Here is a 24,086-nt window from a genome sequence, read left to right as displayed (position 1 = left end):
AAAACCAGAAAAAATATTAGGAGGCTGTGAGAAATGCCTCATCATACATTTCTGCTCGTCCTAACGGTATCCCAGTCAGCTGTGTGTTCTTCAACCTCAGGACAATCCATGGGCCACGTGAATGATCTTTAGAACAGGTCAAATGGCATTTTCATCCAAAAACTGTCCAATGCAAAATCAATGGATCTCAATGTGAACCTAAAAAAAGAACAGAAAGGAAAGATGGTTGGTAAAAAAAAACAAGTGAACATAGTGTCCAAAACAATGTGAAATAATGTTGTGTGATCAATGTTGGCTGTAGCATGAAAAAGGCTGATATAAGAAACCATTTGTTTAGTACATGTAAATGATTTTGCATAATGCACCATTTTCACTTGCATTCTTTTATGCAATACTTACCAAAACAACATGAAATCTGTACAAAATATGTATATTATATAATATAGACTTGCATTCTATGAATCAAGCCCCAGTTTCAGCTAAAAATCTTCTACTTAAAAAACAATGTCACCTACATCCTGGATGGCCTGAGGGTGACTACATTAACATTTTTTTAAGAACGGATGCAAAAATGCATTTGTTTAACTTGGCTCCTTTAAAACATCAACAAAGATCTCAATGACAAAAGTGAAAAGAAAGCTATTAGTGCATCCTCAGTATAAATCATAAATATCATGAAACAATTGTCAAATGCTTTGACAAATGCCTCAAATGTCATACATTCACTCACAATTGAAAGGGATCGCATAGTTTTTACTGTCATGTGTAATGTGTATGTTTAATGTCTTACACATTTTATCTTTGTTTGGACTAATGTAGACTGTCTGTTGTTCAGAAGACCAAATCTGACTCAACAGTGAGGAGTGTAAACATACTCTGTGCTATGAAAGAGGATACAGTAACTCAAGAGACAAACAGACAGACAAACGTTGTCTGATGTGTGTCGGGTATTTAACTCAAACAGACTCACCTGTAATCTGACGTTAAACATCATGGAGGCGATGACGTACAGATAGGGGAATCTGACTCGAAGCCTCCAAGCGAGATTAAAGAAGATGAGCAGAGTCCTGCTGAGACCTTCAGAAAACACGCCGTACGAACCCGACACGCGCAGCACCAAACGCCACAGTCCCGCCATAACACTCCATTCACCTGTGTCACATTGACTGCATTTACTGCTGTAACACTCATCTCATCTCAGCTGACATCATTCTCCACCCTGTTATTGCACGCCGAGAGACACGCCCGGATGTTGTCAAGATCAACTTCCGATAAACGTCAAAATATAGGCCGGAAATGATAGTGAAGATAAATAATGTAACAATTATTAATTTGAAATTTGACAACATATATCAAAAAGTATATCATAAAGTTATGCGTCTCGCGCCTGATTAATTTATCCTTGGCTGCTTTTTACTCATAAATTGTAAAAAGACTACAATAATTATTCTTGTATTGTTCTCTTTTTCTGTGTTTCTTTCGTATGTGTGTTTAAATATAGGTGCAAACCGCAGAACACAAACGATACAAACACAAGAAAATGACCAATGCCAAATCTTTCAGAAAGCCTGCTCATCTTACCAAAACAAGGTTGGGTTAAATTTGGACATTGTGCTCTGATATACAGTAAGCCCGTTCAACGAATATGTTCTGGTAATTTTGTAGACAAAGGTATGATGGTACCAACACATCAATTATTTCATTACAAAACCAACATTTTATTTTTTAAGCGTGTTTTTGAAATAGTGGAAAAATAATGAAGAAAACGCAGCCAAAGAGCTAAGAATGTGTTAACTCCTTCAAGTAGGAGTATCTCGTTTTAGTCAGCTGCAAATATGACTTGACCCCAAAAAAATTCTAACAAAAGGTTTCTCAGTGGTTTACAGTAGTATCAGATGTACTTAAAAACATACAAAAAGTTTACCAAAGTTTGACTCCAAGAAAGGCCCCATTTTCAAAATGGTGGCCGTCAGGTCCTTAATATTACCATTACTCCTTTGTATTCCTCCTAGACCAGGAATACTGGTGCCTGATACATGTTTTGGCCATGTAATATTCTAATTGGCATATTTGCATGATAGATAAGTGATTACGAGTACAACTATATATTAAAGCAATTGGTTACAAGCATATTTATGCGAAAAATAAGTACAGTTTCCCTTAAGTAATTGCATATTTCTCCTTTCTCATATCGTTTTGCCTAGTGTTGGTGGTTTCTGTGGTTCATAACCATTCTTTTGATTCCAATAAAGAATAAATTCATTAGAACTGTGTGGTACTGTAAAATTTGTCAAAACAGGGCTGCCACGTGAAGGCTCAGTTCCGCTAACCCCTTTTATTTTTGTGTGTTTTATTTTTTCATATATTTTTTATAATGCTTTTTTGCCTTTTGTTTTTTATATATTTTTTAATACTGTTCTTATTTATACATAACTTTTTCTATTTTCTTCAGTTGTTTCCTCTTATTCTGGTTTATTTTTTATACTTTTTTGAACTGTGACCTTCACTAGATTTACCATTAGTCGTCACACTCTTCCTCCCATAGAGGTTGATTATAGCGATTCTCACAATTCCCAACTTGACATGGTCCACAAGCAGGCATGCATGGTAGTCCATATGCCCTGCAACTGCACCGTTGTGTTCGGCAGGCAGTTGTGCATCTGTCCACCAGCAAATGGTGCCTAATGATGCCTTCCATCAGTGTGCATATTGCACCAAGTAGGTTCATAAAAGTATGAAAACCTCCAAGCATTAAGACTATGCTTTTAAGGGGACTACTCTGTGGTGCATCCATGATCATCTGTATGTAGACAGATCAGTCTCAATAATAGTACATTTATGAAACACAATTCATAAATTCACAGCACAATTCACATTCACAAAATCAGATTCGTAAATTCAAAACACAATTCATAAATTCACAAACATTTTCCCCAAATGCTCACACAAATATATCTCGCAGAAATAAATTCAGAATGTTTTCACAAATATATATCATGTTCTTGAATTACTTTCCAATAAACATTTGTGAATGTTGTTACATGTATTTATGGATTGGTGAATCTGCATTTGCAAATCGTCACACGTGTGTGGATTGCTTTGAATTTGTGTGTGGTATTTTTGAGACTGTCCTGCCACGGTGAGATTCAAGCGTAACTTTTTTTTAAGGATGGCCTGTTCAGCCAATCGCGTTGAGCTTTTGATCCACCAATCAAAACGCTCCTTACTGAAGTGACTCGAGAAGCTCGACGCTGCACAGTTCTGTGCAGTGTGCCTGCATCGGTTCAAAAACAGAGAGGGACGCAAGAGCACACTCAACAAGTAAGTAAAGTTTACTTTTTATACCTGATGCCACTCTATATCTCATAAAATATTCATAAAGCTTGTTTTTGTTACTGAGCTGGCGGTGTTGAATTGAAGGTGAACATGTTTGAACTGGTGTTTGTAAGAAGACTGTTGCAGTTACCAGAGCCTTTAAATTTCAGTCGCCACACTTTGACAGTCTGTTTGAGCAAACCCCTGAAGCTACAGTATTTGCAGCCAATTCTAAATATTAACACATTAAATGCACTGATACATAAATCTGAGAAAGCTGGCAAAATATATGCTTTCAGTGACGGTCCGTGACTTCTCTTCCGGGGAGGCACGAATGCGAAGCTCATCAAACCATGTATGTAGCCCGTCATTTGTGTGGCTCGTAATGTCAAAAATATGTTTTAGTCGCGTCTCAAGAGACGCTCGCATTCACAGCATACTCGTAAGACACTCTCTTAACACTTAACTATAATTACACACGAGACTAAGCGAGTATCTAGCAAACGCGAGCACCTCTTTTATAATAAACCCTCTGGACACATCTAAAGCAGGCACGTATTTTGACATGATACGTGATTGCACGTAGTTCACGCGACGAACACATATTTTGACATGACGAACCAAACACATATTTTGCATTTTTGCCTCCCTGGAAGAGAAGTGTCAGAGCGATCATCCAGCTGTTGCTGTCATATTTTGGAGAAAAGACGTTCGGGAACGAAAACGAAAGCAGCAGCAGCAGGTCATCTTCATTCATTTTACTGACTGGGAACACTGCAGCACGCAGGCCTAAAATAAACACAATGTTATCGTTGTCGTCCGCTGGTGTGGACGCAAATATAGTTATAGTTATAATATGAACGTTCCGGCCATTTAGACTATGACAACCTGTCACGTCTACTTTGTTTCGCCATAGTTTTAAAACGAACAGAAAATCTTTATAACAACACATTGTCTAATGTTGTTTTGCGACGTTGTTTCTGGATCTGATTCTGCAAAGCATGCATCTTTCACTCAGACCCCCACATAGCACACGCACAAACCAGTGGTGCAGTGTTTACAGACTTTATTTCTTCAGAAAAGCAATAGTGAGTAGTGACATTTTGAATAAACAGCTTTCAGTGAAAGGAATGGGTTTAGTTTAAGAGAGAACGTAACATAGAATACATAACATAGTCGTAATTATATACTAATGCTTACATATAAGACATCCACATAAACATGCAAAACAAGTAAATATCAGTGGATGCAAGCAACAATAAATACATTTGGCAGTAATTGCAAAATAAATAAGGCAACAAACATTTCATTTGTTAATATATCCAGGTAGTAGATGAGCCTTTCCTTGAATGGAAAGTCGTCACACTCATTAAACCTCTTACAGGTAGAAAAAGGAGACCAGAAAAGGCATAAACATGAAAATAGCCATTGCATCCTTTTAATTTTATGCCAGTGATGATAGTAAAAACTAAATGTCTCCAGTACAGCAACAGTTACCTAAAAAGTCAAGTTAATTTAGTAAGTAACCAACTGTCAAGCAAATGTAGCAATGTAGTTAAACATAAAATATTTGTGACATAGTGAAGTTGAAATATGTTCCATGGGTATGTATCTGTTTCACTTGTTTGTCTGGTCTCTTGTCTTTGCATTATTATTAATGTATGAATTTATGATATAAAACTGTCCATATTATATCAAGTGCCTCAAGTGCTTTACATCATATTAATATCTGCTTTAAAAATTAGTGAAAATGTGTGGCCTTGTATGTGATAGCACTTTGGCACTTGACAATGAATTTATAACTAATTTCAGACAATATTCAATTCAATTCTATCTTACAGGCTAATCATCAAACCACCCCACCAGCTCCAGCAACTCCACCAGTCCAACGACCCCACTGAGAAACTGCATCACTCTACCAGAAAATTCATCACTCCACTCATTAGCCATCCTGCTGAAAACAAAGACATACACCCGTTAACAAGCCACATTTAAGAGTGAAAAAAAAAAATAATAAGCTTATGTCATTTCAGTCTCTGTAACAGACTACCTGCTTAATAATAACAATAACGAAATAATAATCGGTCCTACTGTACATGTGTAGTGTTTGTTGTATTATTTGCCTGTATTAAATAAATAATAACAACACCCACCACAACTGAAACTTGAGACTGCATGACTACAGGAAAATCTCTTGCTTAGACTTTTCTATCAGCTCCTATTAAGGAGAGAGAACAATGTGTCAGAGGTTTAAGTTGTGTGGCACAGTTTAAATTCATCAATGTATCTAAGTTTATTGTTAGTATAGTTAACTGCAGTTAGAACATATAAATCTAAGTAGCTATTATCTACCAATACACATTAACTAAAGCTGACTGGATGTGAGAGATCAACTAATATGTTAAAAAGACAAGAAATGCAGTCATTTCAGAAACAAATGTGGTCGAAAAATACTGAAATAAATGTGCTTTGGTGCTGAAATTCAATATTTGAAACTATCTATCACCACAAGTCATATTCCACGCCAATTCCCTTCTTTCATTAACATATCAAAGCTTTAAATATGCTTTGTCTTGCGAATCGCGATGACATCCTGAAGAGGTAAAACTAAAACATTGCCAGCATTTAAAATATAACAGCAGAGGATCCAACGCCCACGAGCCCCAACTACAATATTTAAAATTACTCTTATTTTATCGCTCAGGCATACGTGTCAACATCTGTTTAAATGTTTTATTAAGTGAACCGCAAGAGCAAAGTTTGTGGCGACTGAAATTTAAAGGCTCTGGTAACTGCAACAGTCTTCTTACAAACACCAGTTCAAACATGTTCACCTTCAATTCAACACCGCCAGCTCAGTAACAAAAACAAGCTTTATGAATATTTTATGAGATATAGAGTGGCATCAGGTATAAAAAGTAAACTTTACTTACTTGTTGAGTGTGCTCTTGCGTCCCTCTCTGTTTTTGAACCGATGCAGGCACACTGCACAATACTGTGCAGCATCGAGCTTCTCGAGTCACTTCAGTAAGGAGCGTTTTGGTTGGTGGATCAAAAGCTCAACGCGATTGGCTGAACAGGCCATCCTTAAAAAAAAGTTAAGCTTGAATCTCACCGTGGCAGGACAGTCTCAAAAATACCACACACAAATTCAAAGCAATCCACACACATGTGACGATTTGCAAATGCAGATTCACCAATCCATAAATACATGTAACAACATTCACAAATGTTTACCGGAAAGTAATTCAAGAACATGATTTATACATATTTGTGAAAACATTCTGAATTTATTTCTGCGAGATATATTTGTGTGAGCATTTGGGGGAAATGTTTGTGAATTTATGAATTGTGTTTTGAATTTACGAATCTGATTTTGTGAATGTGAATTGTGCTGTGAATTTATGAATTGTGTTTTGTAAATGTATTATTATTGAGACTGATCTGTCTCCATACATCTCTGCTGCTTTCCAATGATTGACCTGTACTCTGGAGACAAAACGTGTATTTTGTCCACCTTGGATTTTGTTTGTGACCTGGCTATTAAACACAATGCTCCACCCGTTATTACGTTTGATCAGCCACTGTACTGGAAAGCAGCAGAGATGATCATGGATGCACCACAGAGTAGTCCCCTTAAAAGCATAGTCTTAATGCTTGGAGGTTTTCATACTTTTATGAACCTACTTGGTGCAATAGGCACACTGATGGAAGGAACAGGACTCAGGAACATTATGGAAGTTGTCTATGGATCAAATGCCGTCCAGCACATGATGACTGGAAAGTCAGTGCAAAGAGCTTTTCGTGGACATTTGCTGGTGGACAGATGTCTCAATCTCTCAATCACCTGGTTGTGTACGTCATCGCCTCTTTGTACACTTGCATTGTTTATTCCATCAGCTCCCTTCTGATGAACCTCAACCACATCAGAGCCATCTCTTAAGTTTTTACAGCAAATAGGGCAAGTTTCTTGGTTTACAACAACATGACTCATGGTCAAAATTGCATTTGGAGTGTACTTTTTCCTCAAGCTAATTCAACAGTGTCATCCTCTCTTAACACACTTACATTGTTGGCCTTTTTCATGTGTTAGAAATCTGGGTGGGAGGTTTAAGTAGTCAAGGATGAATTTTGTTTGAGCAAAATGGTATACACTGTGCTGCCAACAACATTTCAATGAGGCAAGCAATATCAAATGTCAGTATTCTCTTCCACAATCTTCTGAATTGCTGAAAATTGTGAATTTAGTTTTGTTGGGTTTAGTATAATGCCACCTTTATACTAAAAACATCTATAGAGAATGCATTACATATGTATTATCTTATTCAAATTTAAATGAGTGACCATTTTAGAGGTAACAGGCCTCTGTTCGGGCTAATTCAGATTTATGATCAAAGTTATACAACTCCAATTTAAGTTACTTTTGGGTGCAATAACTTTTACATTGAATGTCAAGTCTGTGTTTAAGCAAAAATGTGTCCAAAAACACGTACTGAGTAGGAGTTAAATGACATAGGCTAAATCGTTTACATCTCTGGTTCACTCCAAACAAAGATAAAACCTTACAGTAATCTCACAAAAATCATGTATTCCATAAGTTTGTAATCATGTCAGTGCAATTTAGACAAGTCCAATGGATTCATAGACCCAGACAACATAGGGTTAGACACCAAGATTACTTGGCTAGGTCAAATAATGAAGGAGTTAGGATATTTTAAGGGCTTCCTGCCCATCTTGGACGCTTCTTGCCCATCTTGAAAATTATACATTTCTAGTGGTCAAACTTTGGTAAACTTTTAGTATGTTATTAAGGACACCTAATACTACAAAAAACAGCTGAGAAACCTTTTGTTGGAATTTTTTTAGGGTTAGGTGGTTTTGTTTCATATATGCAGCCGCCTATTTAGATGAAATGACTACACGTGAGATTTTTAAAATAGAAAACAAACAAAAATATAACTTACTATTATTCGAAATATTGTAAATATATGAATAAAGAATACGTGAGTGACCCCAAATTTTGAACGCTAGTTTACATTCTTTTTATATTAGACAGATAGGCGCGATAGAACATCGAGTACTTTTATTCTGGAATAAACAGAGCGGAAGTGCGCTGGTAAATCTTTTGCAGGAGTTTCCTGTCTTGGGTGGTGGCTTCAAAGTTTCTTTACTCGACTTCGTTCCTGTGTGTGGGAATGAGAATAGGACGAAAACGGATCTTATACGATCGTCGTACTTTACAGTTGTAATACGTGTTTTTATCAATATCGTTTTTTGACTTTGTTAATTTCGAGTTAGGCGAGAGTAATAATGCAGGCCATCAAGTGTGTGGTTGTCGGGGACGGGTGAGTTACTCTAATGTCTTTTCTGTGGTAATTGTTGCTCGTCATGAATTTATTTAAATAAATAAATTTCAGACACTGACTATGTTTTATGCACTGAGCTGTGTAGTTCGCATTTTTGGCATCATAAATGGACTCGAACCCTCAACTCTCTGTGACGTCACGTGTACTCTCTGCGAGCATGTTATTATGTCTCAAGATCACTTAACGTGTCCGTAATGCACCCATCGCTCTCAGGGTAGCCGGCTTACTAGCTATAATGAGAAACATGTACTGTTATGCATTAAAACAGTGCATTACCTTATCAAAATTAACCATGGGTTATTAAAGTATAAGTAATATAAGATTGGATTAATGAATTACAATTAGTATAGTATTACTAATATCTGTTTATATTTTCCTAAACGCCTGTTGAATATTTAACGTTACCAGTACCAGAGGGGTTTTTTTTGCCATACAACAACTCCGATGTCAACATTTGGTGGTTTAAATACTTATGTGAATTTTGTAAAGGTTTTTTATTTTTAAAGCGTGAGTTTGTGTAGTCAGGTAGGTGCTGCTGTTTTATTTAGACAAGAATTGTCTCACCCATAACAGTCCATATTCCTCATAAATTGGCAGATGATAATTAAAATAAAATAACTATTTTGTGGTCTATGAAGAGTCATCCCTTCTCCATTTGGGTTTTATTGCTTCTGGTTACAAAGTATGTTGTAGGACACCAAAAATGGTGATCTTTTTTGTCACGTCCATGCATATTTATTTCCCTTTTTAAAATAGAAAACTTGTACATAGACTAATACTGTTCTGCTGTCTAGACTTCATCAAAGGGTGTTTAGGAAAATCTAAACATATGGTTCAATAATAAATGCATTCTCTGGCAGTTAAAACAGATTTATGGGAAAAGAAAATGCCCAATAACAAATTAGCCATGAAAATTGTAATATAGGCCTACATGCATCCAAACTAAACCAAACATTAATACTGTCCTTCAAATAACACACTCCATATAAAATAAATACAATGGGTACAAATAACCCAAAATAGCTACAGGTAGCCATAAGAGTTCTCATTGCATTAGTTTATCACCTGTATCTGGACTTTGTGCTTTGTTTTATGAACTAGTCAAGCATTTCTCCACCCTTGATATGTCATACTGTTCTGATCTTACACCTGGGAGCATGTCAGTACCTGAAAAGAAGCAAACAGTCATCGTCACATCAATGGTTTTAATAGTCACAATAGTAACATGATTCACAGTGATAGATCGTAGGATCTGAATTTCTTAAAAGCAACCTGTTTGTGTGTGTGTATTTTCTAAAGATGATGAAATTCTGACTTACATACAGACATACATTCCTTATTTTCTTACCCTTATTATTCTTTACTACTTTTTATATATATTTTGTTTATTAGTTTATAAGATTATATTCATTTCTATCTAGTTATATTATGTTCTATACTGTATATATGTATATATATACATACACACACACACACAGTGAGGGAAATAATTATTTGATCCCCTGCTGATTTTGTAAATTTGCCTGCTTACAAAGAAATGAAGGGTCTATAATTTTTATGGTGGGTTTATTTTAACTGATAGAGACAGAGTATTTAAAAAATCAGGGGAAAATGTTCTATAAAGGTTATAAATTGATTTGCATTTCAGTCAGTGAAATAAGTATTTGATCCCCTACCAACTAGCAAGAATTCTGGCTCCACAGATTGGTTATGTGCCTATATGGACCACAGATTAGTCCTGTCACTTTAAGAAAGTACTCCTAAGTCAGCTTGTTATGTATATAAAAAACTTACAAAATCAGCTGGGGATCAAATAATTATTTCCCTCACTGTACATATATGTATATATAAAACCTATGTATAGTTTTTTATAGAATTGATTGCTATAGTGATGACACCGTTCTTCACTTTCACTTTAAAATGCAGGTTTGGACCTTAAATAATGCCTTTACCTCCATGTAGGGCTGCAGCTATCGATTATTTTAGCAATCGAGTATTCTACTGATTTTTCCATCGTTTAATCGGGTATTCAGATAATAAGTACTTTTTTTTAAATTAAAGAGCAACTCTAAATATACAAGAGAAAATAAGACAGGTCTCTTAAAATGAACAACTAATTTGTTTCCTTTTTAGAAAAATTAACATTTATTGCTGAAATTGGATACATTAATATCTGTGAAAACTAAACCCATTTAGTACATTCCATTGCCATATTACGTTCAAAATGCAATATAGGCCTAATACAAATGTATAAATAAGAAACATTAATAAAAACAGAAAGAATAATTTTAAAGGTAAACAACTAACTTCAGCTTATGCATGATGCATTTAGTTTATCTAAATTAGTTTTAGTTTCTTTTTTTACTATTAAATAGTAATATATTTGTCCACATAAAAATACAGAGTTAACCGGACTTTTATTTTGGCAGGTCATCAGAAGACGCTTATTTTTTAGTGTGTTAGCTTCACTCAGTAAAATGTTCTGAAATAAACTCTGAGCAACTTTGGAGATGAAGTTCATGTCCTCATAAAGCGCAGACAAATTCATGAGCACATTAAAGCACATTAAACTGTGCAGTTCATTCACTCAGACACGCAGAACAGACAGATGGCATGTGTGTAAATAAAAGGATTTGGCATCCACTAACATTAGTCCGCATCTAGTTTGATGGACTCAATGCAGCTGGAAAACAAGTTTCGCTCACAAAATAGACTAAAACAAAGTAAAATAGCAGTTCACCATTTCAATAAGCTATCATTTATTTATCAGCATGAGAAATACGTGTGAACAGACTAAAATGCATGTGTCTCGTGGTGAATGCGTGAGACTTGAGAGCCCTGTAACATGAATAGAGTTTAGCGGGCTGTGCGTTAGTAATAACGCTCCATGGGGAAACGCAGTGCTCCTTATGTACTGTAGTTAAATGGATTAAACGAGGCTTCGAGGCAACAAAATTTGCCTCTGATTTTTTGTATTCGAATTACTCGAGTTACTCGAGGAATCGTTTCAGCCCTACCTCCATGTACTATTAACATACAATATCGGCACTATACCAGCTCATTTCTGACGCATGCCATGTGTATATATACATTTATTAATCAGTGCCAATCCCCGCATTTTTTTGTCGCTGCCCGCTACAACAATGCGCTCTGCATGAATGAACCCCTTCCGTCTGTTTGAATCTTAAGATGACTCGTTTTCCTGCATTTGGGCCAACATATAAAATATTACTTAATGGGAATTCCTTAGATCCAATTTTTCCCAATTCTCTGCCATCTCTCCTGTTCTCTCATCGACTTGAGGGCGACAGCAACAGCCAATCACAACGGGAGTTCCAGAAAAGAGCAGGGCCAATTGCATTTGTTGTCACAAAATCGCAGTGTCCCACCCCCTTAGTGCCAAAAGTCAAAATGACTCGCGCACGCGAAGAATCCCAGCTCGCGCGCGCGTAGAGTAGCACTTGCGCGTAGGGATGTAACGATTCACTCAGCTCACGATGCGATGCGATTCACGATTCTGATCTCACGATGCGATTTATTCACGATTTACTCACGATTTATTTTTAAAAAATGAGTTGAAACAAATTAGAAATGAACAACTTCCCTTGCATTATTTCTTAAATGCTTCACGTTTCTTTATATAATATTTTTTATTTCAAATAACAAAACTAAACTGCAATTTTAAAACAAATTAATAATAGAAAAAGTATCTTTAATATAAACAAACTAATACTGTCTGTGCTTTTCTTGGATTTTTTTGCATTTAAGAAATATCAGCATGTCCACGTTTAGGTTTGCAGTGAACATGGCGGCCCCTGCTGTTCAAAAAATGTATTGCGATTCAGTTCACATTTCAACTGATTTGAATCGTCACACATTATAATCGATTTTCAACCGGCTCGCGGTGAATTGTTACATCCCTACTTGCGCGTGTAGTCAATACTGTGCGTGAGCGATCTGCTTTGATTCGGGGGTTTGTTATTTCCCCTCGCAAGTGTTGATTTACGTGCACAATCTTGGTTTTCGTGTTCAAGTTAGAGATTTGCGATATCTACAGGTTCACATTTTACGCGCAAGCGTTTTCAGTGTGCTCACGCAGCTGCGCTGTGTTTACACGCTCACGTAGTTTTGTCCAATTTCTAACGCCATAGTGCTGGCTATGAGTTTTCCGCGCACGAGAGAGCTTGTGATGCACACGGCTCGGGCTTTTCCTTGCGCCAGCGATAGTTTGTAATGTAATGTGATGGCTGTGAGTTTTCTGCGCACGAGAGAGCTTGTGATGCACGAGAGAGCTTGTGATGCGCGCGGCTCTGGCTTTTCCTCACGCCAAAGATAGTTTGTAATGTGCTGCATTGAGTTTTCTGAGCACGAGAGAGCTTGTGATGCGCATGGCTAGGGCTTTAAATTCGCAGGAATTGCTATGCGCGTCAGGGTTTAAAACCAGCGCACGAGTTGTTCCTGTTAGGAAATCAAGTAATAACAGCGCACGCAGGCGGCAATGACACATTGACACATTTGGATTAATGATATTGATTTACAGCAATAGTTTACTTTCTGTCATTGAAAAGGTTGCGGTGGGAAGTAACAATTTTGCCAGCTGCACTGAATTTACACTCTGGTAGAATGCTAATTGCAGTCACACATGAGCATAGCCGCGGGAACATATTTTGAGCAGGGGGTGCTGTGATTTTTTTTTGCCAGGGCAAGTTATGACTGTGCCATGGGCGAGTCGCTTAAGTTTAATGTTAATAAATAACGGAGGCAAAAATGTGTTGCTATCCCAGTGTGATTTTAGGATACAGCATAAAAACAAACACATAAACGGATGTTACATGTATGCCTAGCCAAAGCACAATCTGTTGAACGAAAACTAGCTGCGGGGCAGCAGCTTAACCACCCAAACAAAAACCTGACAAACCAGTCACGCGATTAAACACAACTGAGTGCTGCACGGCGACAGCACAGAAATCAACCCGTAACGTTACACATTCTGCCTGTAGACCTATTAGCCACAATCTGAAATCAAGAAATAACTGTCTTACATTACTGCTGGCCTGCATACCAAACTCCGAAAGTGGCATTTCTTTTTGGGTTGACGCTGCTGAAGTCCTGCATGAGGACATAAATGTTCAGTAAAAAAAGTCTGAAATTCATTTTTGCGCCATTTGGACAAGACCGCTCGTGACACTTGACCTTCACTAACGCCGTGACGTCATGAAACACTTGTGTCATTGTAACAGTAACGTTATTAAAACAAAAACATTAACGTTATTAATGTTTTCAATGGATATTAATGAATAGTCACATGAATAAAATGTATTATGTTTATTTTTGATAAAACATTTTCATTTTTACGGAGTGTCTATTCACACAGAGTAATGTTACAAATAGCCCGCCCCAGGCAGCAATGCTTTTTACTCTAACCTAAAATAGCTGTATTTTCTTTGCATTAAGTAAAAATAGTAGTTAGATGCTATTGATACAAATAGTGGCAAATAACGTTACTATTTGCACCTCAGTATTGTTGTGCATTAAAAATTATGCAATTATAACAGTGTGTAAATCATCATATTTTAGGAAATTATTAAAATAATAGCAACTTATTGAGATATTAAAGCCCTACACCCCTAACCTTACCCTAAACTTTATAAATAAAAATGAATTTCAAGTCTTAAATCAATTTTATTGAAAACAAATGCGAGAGTTTGATTAGACTCCCGGCCTCCCTTGTCACGCTACACAGACTTTACACCTCATGCCACTGGAGTCATTGTTCAAAATGAAGTCGTTCTTACATTTTCTCTATTCCAATCACATATTGGTGGGCGGACCTGGTGCAAATAGTGTCTTCGTTTATTTATTTATCTTTCACACTGTTTCAGTTTTTCTTTCGCTTGACGCTGCAGCACCCCCTGGCGTCCACAAATCCAGCTTGTCATAGATAAATGTGTAAATTGCCCCGCCCCTCGCTACTATCGTGTATCGGCAAACCACAGGCTGGCGATAGAACGATCTGACTATAGAGAATATCGCCCAAAAATACACCCGGTATCATTTTGGATCAAATAACAAGATGGTATAATCTACCATATGGCGTTGTCGGCAGGATGGTATCATTTGGATCAGATCTATCAACACAGAAAACAAATGCTGAAAAAGAAGATGTCTCATTTTGCTATGTTTTTCTGTTTTCGTCTTAGCATTTATTAGCATAGTTTTTACAATGTTCTGCTTGAATTCATTGTCATGTCACAATCACCAAATAAATCATTATTTATCACTGGCCTGCGTGTCATGGAAACAGGACATTTAATTGTTGCTCATTGAGATCAAAATGGCTTTAAGTGAATGCCTCATAGTCAAACCTCAGCAATCTTTGACTGCTTTATTAAAAGCTTGGGACCAAATGATGTCCATTAAAATGGCAGGCTCTACTAGACAAACTAGTTATTCCTGGCACCGTCCTGTAGTGTGCCATGGTAATCATGGTGTATCTTCTTCATTTCAGAGCTGTGGGTAAGACATGCCTGTTGATCAGCTACACCACCAATGCATTCCCTGGAGAATATATCCCCACAGTGTGAGTTGCACGTTCATATTAAGGAACTTGACACATCTGAAGTCAAAGAAATAATTGTTCTGATTTGCATTGTTTTTTCATTGACAGATTTGATAATTATTCTGCAAATGTGATGGTGGATGGGAAACCAGTAAACCTGGGTCTCTGGGATACAGCAGGACAGGAGGATTACGACAGACTTCGCCCCCTGTCGTACCCACAGACAGTAAGATAACCGATCTGCATGCCACCCCATCCAAAGCAATGCATGAAACCGTAAAATGCTGCGTGGATGATGATTTTTTTAAATATCATCTTTTATGGCTGTTTTTGTCCCATAGGATGTGTTTCTCATCTGCTTCTCACTTGTGAGTCCTGCCTCTTTTGAGAACGTTCGTGCGAAGGTAAGCCTGCCTTTTTGTCTTTTCCTGCTAAATTAGTACTCTATAACTTCCTAGTAGACCTTTATAAGAGAGTTTACTTTCTGAAATAATACTTTAGCCTAGAACATGCACAACTGGAGTTGCAGTATGTATTTCTTACCTGCATCAGATGTTTGAATAGAAATTGTTGAATGTGCCTCTCCAGTGGTATCCAGAGGTGAGACATCACTGTCCAAACACTCCAATCATTCTGGTGGGCACAAAGCTCGATCTGAGAGATGATAAGGACACTATTGAGAAGCTGAAGGAGAAGAAGCTCACTCCCATCACCTATCCTCAGGGCCTTGCCATGGCCAAAGAGATCGGTATGTGCATAAAAGCCTTCAATTTCCAGGTCGCATTTTACCCCCAAATCGAAAAGAAAAACAACACAGACCGTAAAGTAAAAACAAATAAATCAAAACTTTAACATTACAATACAGTATCAATATTTGATCAATAAAGCTCCAATCGATAAATAAATGATATCAAATTGGTAATGTTTTCAAATCTGAAAAAGAGAACAATTTTGTTGCAGTTTGCTAAATCCTGTGTCCACAGTAATCAGCCCTCAGGAATTTATTTAGCAGTTTCTTGTCATGCAAATCATACATTGTAAAATGAGAGAAAATTGTTTTCAGCTACATCACAGTTAGTTGTTTTCCTCTTTCAGGGGCTGTGAAGTATCTGGAGTGCTCAGCGCTCACTCAGCGGGGCCTAAAGACGGTTTTTGATGAGGCAATCCGGGCGGTACTGTGTCCTCCCCCAGTTAAGAAAAGGAAGAGGAAATGCTCCCTGCTCTAAAGCAATGACAGTACATCGCTGTGATCCAAACTGTATTCTAGGGGGAGAATTGCTCCTCCATTGTATCTACCATTACAACTTTATACATTCATCAAACTTTTAGCAGCAATATTATTAATAGATATAGTAAAATTAATTCCCAACCCATCTGCTATAGACAGACACGTAGTGTGGCACTACTTGCGGCCTTTTGATTAATGGATATTTACATTCATAATGTTAAGAATGTCCTGAAGTTGATTCCTTCCATTGAAATCCATTTTTTTGTTTACAGTCTTTGTTTGAAAGGAATGATGATCTTGCCAAATAGCACTACATAAGGAACTGCCGCAATGCACATGCTAGATATGTCACTTTTTACTTCCTATTTGCGGCTTGCAAACTGAAAAGCAAATTAAAGGCTGATGGGTTGCCAGTAAAATGATTCTAGAGACTCAACTCTCAACTCAACTTTGAGACAGCATTGAAGTCATTACTCCATCACTGTTTATGGAGGGATGAGGTGTCCAGGTGATCAGATTTTTTTAATGCTACATTGAGGTTTTGTGTGCACAGTTTGCTTTTTGTTTGGAGGTTACACAGTAAATTGTGACCACATTCATGTGTATGTGATCATATGATACAGTTGGTAAATCTCACAAACTGGGTCATTTCATCCCAGAATCAAAATAAATATTTATAATACTCTCACATCTTAGAATGCTAAAAACTTATGCAAAGTATATATTTTTTCATTTGTTTGACATTTTCTTCATCACCACCAGGTTATGTAATTGGGCTCCAGAATCCTCAGTATCTCAATCTCATCTTCATCCCAAGGTCCTTCCTATTGAATAAGTCCTATAATAACGTTACAAAATAAAAGTAGACTACTGTCAAGAGCATACACTACAGGAATGTGTTTATGTGAAATAAGTTTATCTTCTCTCAATAGTTTATTTCTATTAAAGTTCATATTTTTTATCTAGCATTTTACTTATGTACTAACATGTAACTGTCAAATGGGTTTTACCTGTTGAAAGCATTTGCTCGTCTGATTGATTCAAATGGCACAACGTGCATTGTATTCTTTTAACACTACTTGTGCATATTTACTTGAACCACTGTCCTAAGGCACAAGTACAGAATGTGCATTATTTGCGATCACCCTATCAAGCAATTTGTATCTGCACAATTATAGCCAGTTTGTAACCCTGTTTTTAGGGTAATCGTAATATCACCTGCTTTACTGAGATAATAAAATCAAATTCAGTTTAAACCTCAAAATGTTTGGTTTTATTTCACTTTTTTCTTTATACAGTTAGGACAAGAAATATTTGGACCGAGGCACTTTTTGTTATTTTAGCTGTGTAACAAAATGTGTTTAAGGTACAGTTATATAATGTATATTGTCTGAAAGTGTGCACACTCAGCTTTATTTAGAGTGTATTCACATCCAGATTAACTGAAGGGTTTAGGACAGGGGTATTCAATTAAAGTTCCAAAAGGTCCCGTCTTTATATTTTCTCCCAAACGGAGGTCTGGACAATGTTTTTTTAAATTAAATAAATATTTAATCAGTTGAGCCCACTTGGATGTGTATATATATATATACAGTATATATACAGTATATATACAGTATACAGTATATATAAGATATGATCTTTTATCAGACCACTTATTTTATAATTTGATATCCACAGTATGTATGTATTGTAGGCTCTGTGGCTTTAGGGGAATGCCCTCTTACAGTTTTTTGCCCATTGCTTGAACACTATAGACACATGCTTAGACCAAAGTAACAAAACTTGAAGCTTTTGTTACTATACCTTAAACACAGTGTAACCATACCTTAAACAAAAGCGCTGCTTTGCACTTTAGTTGCAATTCTGCAACACACTTGCTTCTGCACACTACACACTATTTCACACATAAGACACTTCGTTCATAAATGAAATCTAATGGGTACCATTGAGAAAACACATCTATTCAAAATACAAAACACATTGGGTGATTGAAAACACTTAGACACACACCTGAAAAATCTTACTTACAAAACTGAACACCAATCAGCCAGCCATAAATAGGCCTCAGTTGAGCCATTTTGAGAACTTTGCAAGCATGGAGGCAGGGAGAGCTAGAGGTAGAGGAAGACAAAGAGAGAGAGGAGTAGGACGTGGTCGAAGAGGCTATGCACGGAACAGTATTTCAGATGATATTAGAGCAACTTTGGTGGATCATGTGACAAATCATGGCCTGACAATGAGGGAAGCTGGGCAGAGAGTCCACCCACATCTAAGCCGGTTCACAGTTGCATCCATCATAAGGACATTCAGACTGGAAAACAGGTATGTCCTCAACTCTCTACTCCAGACTGTATTCTATTCTGACCATTTCTAAACCCTATATTTTCCGCTTGGAGATGGCACGTATATGACCGCCAACCACATGCCCGCACGCCTCTTCTACAGGCAATGGAAGAGGCATGCGGAGACATTGAGGTAAGGTCAATCCATGGATGGATTCGGCACACAAGGCGATATTTTCCCCATTGCTTAGCAGGAGAAAATATCGCTTGTGATGTTGATGAGATCCCGTGGCCAGACCCAAACAGACGGCAGGATCCATAATCCCACCCACACACAATTGGCTTGTTTTTCATTTACAGTAGTGTATTTTTGGTTTTATTTTTGCATTACTGCATTTACTGTACTGTACTGTAAAGTGTAGTACTGAGATGTACAGTATTGAGGTGATGTCATTTGTAACCTTTCGGTACTTTCATTTTTGGTTGTTGTGAAAACCTTTGTTGGAGAAGAAACATAACAAAAACTGTAAGTGTTGCATTGAGCTTCACAGAATGATAACTGATGAACTAAATAAAAACAGTGAACATTAAAGACTGCAGTGTTTTATATAAAGTACACTAGAGTGTTGCTGCTAATCTGAAAGTGTATTCATATGATGCAAGTGTGTATCATTTTGCCATCAGAGTGAGATTTTGACAAAGGATTGTTAGGTTTTGATAGCAGAGTTTCAATTCGACATAGATGTGAATGGTTTACTTCCCAGTGTTGTGTCTTGTGTGCTTGTGTGTAAAGTTTTGACACAATGAGCCGAAGTGTTGCAAAAAGTGTTCAAGCAATGGACAAAAACTGTAATAGAAGTCTGATCATTAATATTTTTAAATAAAAAAAACTACTGACAACATACAAATAACAAATGTAATGTCCCTTACAAAAAAGACACACGAAATTCACATGTGCAAAAAAAACATGTGATCACATGTGAAATGTGTGTTTTTGGAACATTTTGGTCTGAATTCCATGTGAATTCCCACGTGAAACCCATGGGATAACATGTAAAAACCCATGGGATAACGTGTGACATGTCTCCAAATGTGATCACATGTTCTTCACATGTCACCACATGTTGCACATGTCATCCCATGGGTTTTTACATGTTATCCTATGTGTTTCACATGGGAATTCACATGGAATTCAGACCAAAATGTTCCAAAAACACACATTTCACATGTTTTTTTGCACATGTTAAACACATGTTGTATACATGTGATCACATGCGAAAAACATGTAAAAAACGTGTGAAATTCATGTGTCTCTTCTGTAAGGGGTAACAATTAAAATGTTCTCATCGTAAACAGAAAGCACATTTACCTACTACATTAGCCTTTACATGCCATTCATACCAGAACTACTTCTATCTTTAAATAATTTCCCAATTTAGAATGTTGTTCATTACAAAATGTGACCCTGCTTGTGAAAACCCAGAAAAAGTATTTTTACTGTTTTCTACATAAAATATATATTCTGTGAAAATATAACAACAATATCTTCAATATTGACTGAATAATGCCATTTTAAAGATTGAAATCTTAGTGAAATTAATGCTTGAAATTAATCTTTGATGGTTGATGATCTAATAATTAATTAGATTAGTTTTCACAAGGTCACAAATGTTTACATGCTGATCAATAATGCTAATGCTAAATGTAAATAAAAACGTTATGGTTCATAAAATATCACAAATCTGGTCGAAAGGTTGGAGACATATAGTAAACAGACTGACAGATACAAATACTTTAAAATTGCTGGATTTTGTTTACTGTTGTGTCTCCATTTATCTGCTCTGCGCACCTGCGCTACTGTTGTTAAAATAAGCATGTGTCTGCTGCTATTGAGTGAAACAGACCATAGTTAGATTTCAAAAACACAAAAAATCCATCAGAAAGATGCCAGAAACATTAAGAGTCACCAAATCAACAATTTGGTACTTTCTGAGAAACAACAACACACTGGTGATCTCAGCATCATGGAGAGGATAATGTCATCATCCACCAATCTCAGCGGTGTTTTCTTCTCAGAATGTACCAAATTGTTGACTTGGCGACTCTTGATGTTCCTGGCATCTTTCGGATGGATTTGTTGAGTTTTTGAAATCTAGCTATGGTCTGTTTCACTTCACATTCGCATGATGTGGGTTCACAGCAACAACTTCCAAATGCAAACACCACACAGAGAATCAACTCCAGACCTTTAACATGCTTCATGTATGAAGAAATTATTTAACGAAAAGCCCACACCTGTCTATAAAACAGCTTTTGATTCAACAGTCAAATTCATTTTGGTCCCTTGAAAAAGGGGGGTGCTTCATAAAGAGCTGTAATTCCTAAACCCTTCAGTTAATCTGGATGTGAATACACTCTAAATACAGCTGATAGTGTGCACTTCCAGACAATACCCATTATATAACTGTAACTTGAACACATTTTGGTACACGGCTAAATAACAAAAAGTGCCTGTCTAATTATTTATGGACCTAACTGTAGATACAGCAGCAGCCAATAGTGATTTTCTGTATCACTTCATAACTGCCACATACGGTCACTAGACTTCTCTTCAGTCTGACACCAATTTGTATTGCTCTGCCTTACTTAAAAACACAGTATTGTGCCATTTGTGCCAAGTCACTGTCTTAGTATACATGAATTTAGGAATTATATTACATTGCAGTTGTTTAACACACTAATAGCTACACAGTCTAGATGACCAAGTCATATCTGAGGAGTATCAAGTTATTACATTTTGAGGGAAGATTAAAAACCATGACATTTTACTTTTTAGGCTAGTGAATAAGGTTGATTTAGATGTCCTGTTGACTGTATATTAAATGTTTTTATCATTTATGACTGTTATGACTGGCAAACTAACAAAGATTAACTACAAAAAAAAAACTGACATTTGGCAAGATTTCTTTCTTTCTTTTAACCAAAAGACAAGGCAATAAATGTAAATATACAGTTTATTCAGTTCTGTACAATTTAAGACAAGTGAGTGTTCGGGTGATTGATATTTCCGTCCACGTATCGCAATAACGTCCCTGAAGTTGTTTGTATGCTGCAGACAGAAAAAAAAATGTTTTAGACATATCTATGCAACAATAACAATTCAGGTGATATGCCACAAACATTTAAGAACAAAAATACATTAATTTATTTAGCAGACGCTTTTATCCAAAGTGACTTACACATCAGAGAGCATTTAACATTTTGTCAATGAGCTAAAAACAATACTGTAGTTTACAGGACGTTTTACAAGTAGGACAATGGCTGATGTTTTCAGATGTTTTTTTAACGGTTGTGAGGGATTCTGTAGCTAGAGTGGAGGCTCATTCCATCAGAGAAGAACAGAGTGGGTGGAAGTTTTTATAAGCGATTTGGTGCCTCGCTGTGACGGCGTCGCTCATTTATGGATTGGAGGGCAATGAGAATTGGATGTATATATCAATTAGAAAATAGATTTTTTTTGCACTGTGACATTATGACATTTCATTTGATTGTAGTGTGAAATATGACCAGGTTTATGAGGACAACCATGGTGTTTAAATGAATTACATTTTACAGCAGTCTTACCATTCTACTAACTCTGCACCAATAATATCATGAATGTGATACTTCATCTGGAATTTAACCTGGGAAGGTGTGCGACGGCCCTCTAATTCATCCTTCAGGATTTCACTGTACTTGGATTTCTTTACCATGCCAAGAACAGCGTTGCGTCCTGTGAGAATGAGACATTTCAGTTTCACTTTTTGTCATGTTCATTTTTGTTATAAGATCAATAGCTTTTGATCGGTCTCCGTCCGATGGATTAACTGTAGAGGAAAAGCATCAATAATCACTGATCTCATTTCGTGTATTAATACCAACCTTTAATGAAATACTTGATGAATTTGCCAGAGTTTGGGATTGAAAGCCACCAGCTACCTGCATCCCTTACAGTCAGTACACCTGATTTAACCAGCTGCCTGCAGGTAGAAAAGCATCCTGCTTTAAGAACCAAAGAAGTAACGTTAAAAAAAGAAAGAAAATTATTTTTGATATACCGTTAAGTCATAACAATAACCTTACGTTATCTCGGAGTCTGTGAAGAGAAACTCCTTTAACATTTTGTCTTTGTTAAAGCTCAAATCTGAGCAGGTGGGAATTAGTTTATCCAGAAATTTCTCCACTGTTGCACGGGTGTCTCTGCCTGCCTCTCCTTGCAGCACTTTGGCTCTGTAGTCTTCAGTGAACACCAAACCAAAGGCCTCAGAGTCAAATCCCAGCTGGAACATCAACAGCTCACCGCTTTCCCTAAATTCATTCTGCCAAGATGAAGAACAAACTCTTTATCATTAAATAATCTAGCAAAACATGTCAATGCCTTTCAGTAACCACATATTTATTTATTTATTTATAGGCACCGCATCTTACCAGCAACTTATCCACTAAGGTTTTGTCATTGTGTAAACTGTAGAGTTGATGTTTGAAGACCACAGGAGGAAGCGTGTCGTTGAAGAGTTTGCGTGAAAACAGTGTCATGAGGTACTGCAAGCTTGATCTGATATCAGCCGCTCCATCTGTTGAACAAACGACTGCTCATCATCCAAGAAAGATCATTTTCTCGGAATTTTCACTAGTTTATTAACTCCAATTCGAATGTCAACAGTATCGGATCAAACCTACCGTGACTTTCTCCCTTGTCTGCTCCTCCACATCTGCGTTTCTTCGTTAAACAGAAAGTGTTCGCGATCAAAGCTCTTTTTCTGTTCATTTATTGTCGGTTTGGTTGCGCTAAAATACCGATAATATTGAACGCATATGAATGCAAGTTATTTTTCTTAGTACCTTTGGATGTTAGCAAGAAATAGCGAGAAAGTTGTTTACGTATTTAACATTTTTCCCGAAAACAATAAAAAAGGACGTTTGACGATGATAATACTGTTAATAGTAAGATTTGACCTCTGTTTTAACACTCTGATGGATAAGTTTACATGTTTGTTTTGGACAAACCCAACAGCTGGCTGACTGTTCTTCTACTTCCGCTCTAATGATCTGAGGCACATACACCCATCTACTGCCCTCTAGCGACTGTACATGGTCACGTCAGAAGAGTCGAAAAATCTTAAAATAATATACAGATATTGAATATTAATTAAATTAAATCTTGTGTTCTGACCATCTGTCAGACGTGAGCCAGACAACAGGCAATGAAATGTGTGTCTAATAAGTGAAAGTGAAGTGAAGTGAAAGTGACCCATACCCGAAATGTGACCTCTGCATTTAACCCATCCAGAGAG

General features: G+C 36.8%; 2 protein-coding genes and 1 long non-coding RNA gene across 4 annotated transcripts; 1 reads left to right on the top strand and 2 right to left on the bottom strand.

The window, feature by feature from the left end:
- Positions 1-5,153: 5,153 nt before the first annotated feature.
- Positions 5,154-6,307, bottom strand: LOC130561730 (uncharacterized). 2 transcript variants are annotated; one of them, XR_008963859.1, is made up of 3 exons: positions 6,249-6,307; positions 5,469-5,533; positions 5,154-5,266 (listed from the first exon to the last, which is right to left on the bottom strand). It is a non-coding gene; the product is annotated as an uncharacterized LOC130561730 (long non-coding RNA). The 2 variants fall into 2 exon arrangements; XR_008963858.1 differs by having other exon boundaries at positions 5,156-5,269.
- Positions 6,308-8,424: 2,117 nt separating this feature from the next.
- Positions 8,425-17,726, top strand: rac1b (Rac family small GTPase 1b). Its single transcript, XM_057345938.1, has 6 exons — positions 8,425-8,660; positions 15,190-15,261; positions 15,349-15,466; positions 15,582-15,644; positions 15,829-15,988; positions 16,336-17,726. Exons 1-6 carry the CDS (start codon positions 8,626-8,628, stop codon positions 16,464-16,466), a joined length of 579 nt encoding a protein of 192 aa, XP_057201921.1. The 5' UTR covers positions 8,425-8,625; the 3' UTR covers positions 16,467-17,726.
- Positions 17,727-21,719: 3,993 nt separating this feature from the next.
- Positions 21,720-23,851, bottom strand: stk19 (serine/threonine kinase 19). Its single transcript, XM_057346242.1, has 6 exons — positions 23,473-23,851; positions 23,221-23,366; positions 22,876-23,111; positions 22,675-22,772; positions 22,378-22,525; positions 21,720-21,862 (listed from the first exon to the last, which is right to left on the bottom strand). The coding sequence occupies exons 1-6, from the start codon at positions 23,558-23,560 to the stop codon at positions 21,787-21,789; spliced, it is 792 nt and encodes a 263-aa protein (XP_057202225.1). The 5' UTR covers positions 23,561-23,851; the 3' UTR covers positions 21,720-21,786.
- Positions 23,852-24,086: the final 235 nt, after the last annotated feature.

Source organism: Triplophysa rosa, linkage group LG11 (assembly GCF_024868665.1).
Source record: "Triplophysa rosa linkage group LG11, Trosa_1v2, whole genome shotgun sequence".
NCBI classification, from domain to species: domain Eukaryota; kingdom Metazoa; phylum Chordata; class Actinopteri; order Cypriniformes; family Nemacheilidae; genus Triplophysa; species Triplophysa rosa.
This window is presented reverse-complemented; position numbering and strand designations above follow the sequence as displayed.

What these genes read in the sequence shown, in the direction of transcription:
- stk19 (XM_057346242.1), bottom strand. Translation starts at nt 23,560, where the DNA reads ATGAACAGAAAAAGAGCTTTGATCGCGAACACTTTCTGTTTAACGAAG. An exon ending in CCTTAGTGGATAAGTTGCTG is followed by an intron (nt 23,112 to 23,220) that starts GTAAGATGCGGT and finishes TCATCTTGGCAG; the next exon opens with AATGAATTTAGGGAAAGCGG. An exon ending in TTCACAGACTCCGAGATAAC is followed by an intron (nt 22,773 to 22,875) that starts GTAAGGTTATTG and finishes TTCTACCTGCAG; the next exon opens with GCAGCTGGTTAAATCAGGTG.
- rac1b (XM_057345938.1), top strand. Translation starts at nt 8,626, where the DNA reads ATGCAGGCCATCAAGTGTGTGGTTGTCGGGGACGG. An exon ending in TTGAGAACGTTCGTGCGAAG is followed by an intron (nt 15,645 to 15,828) that starts GTAAGCCTGCCT and finishes GTGCCTCTCCAG; the next exon opens with TGGTATCCAGAGGTGAGACA. An exon ending in TGCCATGGCCAAAGAGATCG is followed by an intron (nt 15,989 to 16,335) that starts GTATGTGCATAA and finishes TTCCTCTTTCAG; the next exon opens with GGGCTGTGAAGTATCTGGAG.